The 6,804-nt window shown below is 32.4% G+C and overlaps 1 protein-coding gene across 1 annotated transcript; it reads right to left on the bottom strand.

The window, feature by feature from the left end:
- Window positions 1-1,419: 1,419 nt before the first annotated feature.
- Window positions 1,420-6,004, bottom strand: LOC143388391 (zinc finger protein 280D-like). Its single transcript, XM_076842183.1, has 4 exons — window positions 5,977-6,004; window positions 3,081-3,227; window positions 1,679-1,744; window positions 1,420-1,583 (listed from the first exon to the last, which is right to left on the bottom strand). The coding sequence occupies exons 1-4, from the start codon at window positions 6,002-6,004 to the stop codon at window positions 1,420-1,422; spliced, it is 405 nt and encodes a 134-aa protein (XP_076698298.1).
- Between the last annotated feature and the right edge of the window lie 800 nt (window positions 6,005-6,804).

The raw sequence follows: 6,804 nt of genomic DNA, 5'->3' as shown, positions 1-6,804 counted from the left end.
TATCTAGGGAAAAAACATTCCAGTATGATGGATTAAACAGATGTCTTACACATAGTCTCCGCCTTATGGGAGAAAACAGGGGAGGCTCATAATGGTCACCTTTTTCAGGTTTAATGAGACGAGAAAAAAACCTATATGCCCTACATAGGGATCACTTACATTACAAAGCTATTATTAAATATTTAGTTCAAGAATAAATTTGGGAAATGTCTATTTAGATAAAATGTTCTATTTTTTAAAAAAACAGATAGTGTAGCTCATAATTCAATCACACAAGCACCAAACTTCAGACACAGAAGTACTTTATGTATACTATTTCATCATGCAAAATATTTTTAAAGACAAATATTAATGGGTAGAGTTTAAAAATTAATAACATTAATGTTTCATACTTAAACTGGTGTTAATAGATCTTAGTAGTTTCTTCAAGGAAATGAGTATAACTGGAATTTATTTTTATTGTGAATATTCGGTAGGTGACTAATATGAATACTACTGGTACAGTTTGGTGCCACTGCTTTGATTCCCACTTAAGGCATAAGTAGCTTACTCACACCATTGCTTCAACATCATCAATGCAAATGTCAACATAGTAGAAAAGGCAAAATTAGTATCTTCAACTACGATGACAATATCATTGATTTCCAAACCCAGAGAGAGTTTTAGAGAACCCCAGAGGACTTCACAGACTATCCATTGAGAACTGTTAGAACTAGGCAATCCTTCCAATTTTTAGAAAGCAAAAATTCATATACAATGTATAGTTATGTGTGTGTACCCACACATAAAAAATGGTTTAGCCTACAATAAAATCTCAGATCCTCATCAGCTGTGTGATCTTGAGTGAATCACTTAATCTCTATAAGCCTAAGTTTCCTCAACTATAAAGTGGGGATAATAACAGCACATACTTCCTAGGGATGCTTAAGAATTAAATAAGATTAATTTATGAATAGCACTTAGCATAAATCCTTATGTATATTAATAGCTCAATAGATGATAACTATTACTATTAACTATTATTTTTTATTAAGATTTTAAAACTAAACAAAGAAGGTATGTTTTTAGAATAAAAAGCTATGATGGTCTCTCAATAATTTTTCCTATTAAGAACACCTGACCCAGTTTGTGATCTTAAATATTTTGCCATTATGCAATATTCATATTAATATTTTAACTCAAATTTTGATACATAGTTTTCAACATTATATCTATTCAACTTAAGCATATTACCTGACTTATTAATAGGCTGGGGATGCAGTGCCTGCAATTATTACTTTGGGTACTATTTAAGCTATTATAAAAATGGTGACATTTTCTTATGATTTTGCTCCTATGGATAACTACCTGTGACAGTCCAGAATTTTAACTGAGTACTGCTGATACTGATTAATAATATCAAACATAACCCTGGGCTGACTATGTAGTTTCAAAAACACTTACAGGTTTAGAAAAAGGCTGAACAATAACAGAGGTATCTGAAGATCTAGATTCAGGATGAAAATTTACTGGCAAGGCAGCCACTGGATTTGATGTTGGGTTCGTATAGTGTTGACTTGTAGGCTTGAATGCAGCAGTAATACCTGTATTTTAAAATTACACAATATATTGAAAATGTTTCTATTAATTTTGTCAAAATACTTTCTTTTAAAATTAAAATAGTACAATAATACTGTACCTTGACTGAGTATGCCATTCTTTAATCCCCTTGAATATGAGCTGGGATTAACTCTGCTCAAAATATCTAAAAAAATTATATTAATTTTAAAATATGTACTAAGAAAATAGAAATCACTAATTGAAAACAAACAGGTTACTAGAAAGAATATATAAATTATCACTAATTTAAGAATACAGTTAATTTTAAACACATACATCTTTAGCTTCCAAAGAAACAAAAGAAACAAGATTATTAGCCTTAACTGTTTTAAAGAGTAAGCACAACTGTTCTCATTAAAACTCAAGATCCAAAAGCCAGAAGAAAAAGGATGACGAATCTGATTATACACAAATCAAAACTTTCTGCAAGACAAAGAAATAGTACACACATTCAACAGCAGTCCAACACACAAAAAGAGTCTACATATTTGAAGTGTTCTAAAATGTATTTATATACAATCTATATCTTTCTTTGAATGGTGACAAGGTTGTACAGAAACTTGAGACTCATTCACACTTTTAAGCATTGCCATAGTAAGTTAAGAAAACAGTAATATGCGAGGCACATTACATTCTTTGATAAATTCTCCTGGTTTAAAACAAATGTATAAATAAAATCAGAAAGGATCTATTTTCTCCTTCTACTTGAAATCTATGTTATTTCTCTATACTTCAGACATCTCAGAGTGGATATCTTAGCAAGTATTGATATCTTTACTCTAACATTATAACAATTTCCAGCCCAATTACTGTATATGAAAGCTAGTAATCCATAGAGGCTATTCTGCCAAAAAGTTAAAAGGATTTAAGTGTGCTAACTGCTACATCATCAAAGTACAGTGGCTATAGGTGATGTTCCTCTTTTCCATGAATATAAGTTGCTGAAAAATGGATATGGTCAGAATCTACAACCCATCGAGGACTTAAGCCAGAGACTCTGAAACATTCACTGCCTATATACAGTTTTAGCCATGTATGAATGACAATGCAATGAGGCCTAGATGTGAGAACTTCCATATGATACTAATATACACTTAGTATATTCCAAAATTTTAATCTAAGCATTCCAAATCCTTCCTTATGTAACTGCTAAGTGAGAAAAGACAGAAATAAACAGATAAACAGTTCACTCGGATAAACAGTTTCACTAGAAATTATTTCCAATCTCAGAAGACCTCCAATGCAACAAGCCAATCTAAGCCTAATTCTTTCTCACACATCTGATATTTAACCTTTGGCTTCCTTCTAGTCTCCAATCACATCCCCATTTTGATTCTCAAGTTCTTACTGGCCTCCCCCTCATCTCTCATCCCTAACTCCTCACAGTAGAATAAGTAAACTGAGTCCCATAAGACATTCACAAGTTTTCCATTAAAAATAATATCTTATAAAATTTGGCTTTAGTAAAAGTAAATGCTTACTGGAAATTGCTGGTTTTGAACTCGATATCTCTCCAACAAAGATGGGCTCATCATCATCATTACCCTCAACTTCTTTTACTTTCTTATGCCATGGTTCCAGTTCTTCTTCTTCACATTCCATAAAGAGTTCTGCCATTTTAAAATTATCTAATTTTCAAAAGGAGCGAAGTAACCTTATTTTCAAAAAGAAAAATAAAAACATTTTGCAGGGTGAGTACCAGGGATTGAACTAGCAGGCACTAGACCACTGAGCCATATCCCAACCCTATTTTATATTTTATTTAGAGACAGGGTCTCACTGAGTTGCTTAACACCTCGATTTTGCTGAGATTGGCTTTAAACTTGTGATCCTCCTGTCTCGGCCTCCCAAGCTGCTGAGATTGCTGGGATTACAGGCTTGCACCACCATGCCTGGCAGTAAAAACATTTTGTAATACCTGATATTGAAGATCTACTTTAACAATTCTAATAGCAATTTCTGAATTGATATTCATAGTCAGTACCCTGTAATAACAGTAAGAAATTCAGATCTCACTAGGATAAAAACTAGTACAATTAAGATAGATTAAAAGGTAGATAGGAAGACAGAAAATGAAAGATATTAGTTATTTACCATAGATAGAAAACTTAGAGATAATAAAATCCAAAGTGAGCTTCAGTAGTACACCTAGATAAACATATTCTATCTAATCATTATCTTTCTAAAGAGATATTAACCACGGGTAGACTAAGACTAAGAAATAACAGGTAGGAAACAAACTAGAATTACTACCAAATTCAGGAACATTAGGCAAAGAGGAAAGCAGAGATAGGTGCTAAATTAAAATACAGGAAATGAGGGAGGCTTATACCAGCCAGGTTATATTACATTTTCTCACCTGAAGAAACCGATCAAAGCAATACACACAGTAAATACTACTTCTCAGAAATTATGACCAAGTATACTGAGCTCCTAAGAAGCACTTAGATATAGGTGGAACACCAATAGCACCAGGATTTTAGGAAAACCTCCTATCCACAAAAGAAATAAAAATTTCCAGGGTTCTGGCAATATCTTTAATACATCATTTTAAAAGGTAATTTTTTATTATACTAAAATTATATCATTTCTACTTTTAACTCAAAATTCAAGCAATATTCTACCATATAACTGAAAGATACCAACTGAAATTATGCTCTGGAGATGGCATACAAAGCAAATATTTCAACAAATTAGATGCCATTCTTTTATAAATATATAGAAAAGTATGTCACAAACCATTACCTGGTCTAATATTTAAATGTTTAGTAATCTACCTATCAAAGGCCTTCCTATTTTTTCAAATGTCATCGACATCACAAACTGACCCCTTTCTTTTATAATTGTACTATTTTACTAGTTAGATAAGAGTTCTTTAAGTTTTTCAACTCAGATCATTAAAAATACTAAAATCTATATCACTTCTGCACAGAGTACCTTAACTTTATAGTCTATATCATTCCAGTCTACAACATAAAAAGGACATGGACTTGAAATCAAATTGAATGGTTCAAATCTTCACTGCCTTGTAATTGTATGACTGAAGAAATTACTTGAAGCTATTTATGATATCTACCTAAGTTTTATATACATTCAAGAAAATGGAAAACACCATGTAAAACATCCATTTTCAACTAGAAACTCAACCAATTAATTGCCTGTTTGCACTAATCCTTGGTTCAATTATAACTTCCTCAATAAACCATTATATTTTTATTTTCCTTTGAGTTTTGAACTACATTGACAGTCAATATCATTCAATTCAAATGTTAAAACACATGATCTCAAACTACTCTCTTTCTTCATGTCTTAATTTTACATAGCCACAGTCAAATTTAATTCACTGAGAATACATTTCCCCCAGATCATTAGATAATCGACATACCCTCAGCATGAGGTAACGTATAGATAAGGTGAAGTAAGATAGTACCTAATTTTGAAAAATTAGGAAAGATCCACTGTGAACTGATAATAAAAGTACTATTTATTTCCAGCTGATATATATAATGGGTTAAATTGTGTTTTCTCAAAAGCCATATGCTAAATTCCTAAACCTCACTACCTCAGACTTTGGCTATATTTATAGATAGACCTTTAGAAATAATTATGTTAAAATAAGGTCACTAGGGCCTGGGTGATAGCTCAGTGGTAGAGCACATGCCTTGCATGCATGAGGCACTAGGTTTGAGCCTGAGCACCACATATAAATAAGTAAATAAATAAATGAATAAATAATATTTTTTAAAAAGGTCATGTGGGTGGCAATAAAATCCATATAACTGGTGTCTTTTAACAAAAGTAAAAATTGGGATGCAGGCATATGCACAGAGAGAGGACCATGTGAAAACCTAATGAGAACATGGCTATCTACAAGCCCAAGAGAGAAGCCTGGCCCTCCCCTTGTGGCCCTCTGAAGAAACCAACCCTACCAACAAGTTAATCTTGGCTTTTTAGCCTCAGAAATTTTGAGAAAACAAACTTCCATCCTATAAACCACCTAGTCTGTGGTACTTTGTTGTGGCAGCCCTAGAAAACTGATAAGAGTATGCAAAGATCTTCCTTGTTCTTTCTCACAGGACTCTGCCATTGTTAAAATACCCAGAATACACTGCAGAGAGAAACGTTAAGGTCACATAGCACTTTTTTAATGTTTTCTAGAAATATTTTTTGTCTATGCATAGAAGAAACACATGAATATACTAAATTGATATTTATCTCTGTTAACAAAAAGAATAAAGTTCACTTCTACTTTACTTTTTTATATGAACATTTGCTACTCCAACAATTTTAAGTTTTAAGAAAAAGTTCTCCACCTTCTCTTGAAGCAGTTAAACAAAAGCCATACACACTGTCATCTGTTGTGGCCACAACACTTACCTTCTGGTTGAAAAGGGTTTTCGCCCATCAAGTTGCAGAGCTAATTTTCTGTAAATTGTCACCTAAGTACTGATACATGAGATCAGTCAATTTTATGAATCACTTTAAGGAAGACTAAATATTAAAACATGGGACTTGGGATTAAGAAATTATTGGGGAGAATTTTGATCTTAAAACTCACCATGTGCCTCCAAACAAGGCAACAAGTTATATCTGTTTTCCCTCCTGTAAAATAAAGATATATTATCATTAGGGTGGGGAAATTAAACTACAATAAACTCTTTTTTCCAATAAAAAGCTCAATTTTTAAGTTGGATATGTTTGATATATACATAACTCATATAACTGATTCATCCCTAAATAAACCCAATTAAATAAATAAAATGGTGGTTGAAGTAAGCACTTAATAATTGAATAAATACAATGAATTACTAAATAAAAACAATTTTTAAACAATATTCTTTCATAAAAACTAGTAATCAATCACCTCATGATGTATTGTTTTAGTAAATCTGACTTTTCAAATGCCAATTGGCATTCATCTTTATTACCTACTTTTCACGTTTCAGAAATGTAATAATTTCTATAAGAAAACAAAAGTTAAAATAAATTCTAGTTTATTATTCTATTTTTTTAGCAACTTAAAAGGAACAAAAACTTGGTTGGATACATTTCATCATAGACTGATACATTCAAAATATAACTACTGAGATCGACCCACACTGGCCTCTGCCGCACAGGGCCCAGGCACACAGCCCTTTCCCAGCGGGGCAGACACTCGCCATAGCCTAGCCTCTGGTGCAGGAGCGCCCCATCTGACCAGTCAAC

The sequence above is a fragment of the Callospermophilus lateralis genome, unplaced genomic scaffold (assembly GCF_048772815.1).
Source record: "Callospermophilus lateralis isolate mCalLat2 unplaced genomic scaffold, mCalLat2.hap1 Scaffold_329, whole genome shotgun sequence".
In the NCBI taxonomy this organism is placed as follows: domain Eukaryota; kingdom Metazoa; phylum Chordata; class Mammalia; order Rodentia; family Sciuridae; genus Callospermophilus; species Callospermophilus lateralis.
The sequence above is the reverse complement of the archived record's forward strand: the minus strand, read 5'-3'. Positions and strand labels throughout refer to the sequence as shown.

Bases quoted from the DNA above. Each gene is read 5' to 3' on its own strand.
- LOC143388391 (XM_076842183.1), bottom strand. From the start codon at position 6,004: ATGGGCGAAAACCCTTTTCAACCAGAAG. The intron at 3,228-5,976 runs GTAAGTGTTGTG...TTTGAAAATTAG, and splicing joins AAACCCTTTTCAACCAGAAG to ATAATTTTAAAATGGCAGAA. The intron at 1,745-3,080 runs GTAAGCATTTAC...TAATTTTTTTAG, and splicing joins TTCAAAACCAGCAATTTCCA to ATATTTTGAGCAGAGTTAAT.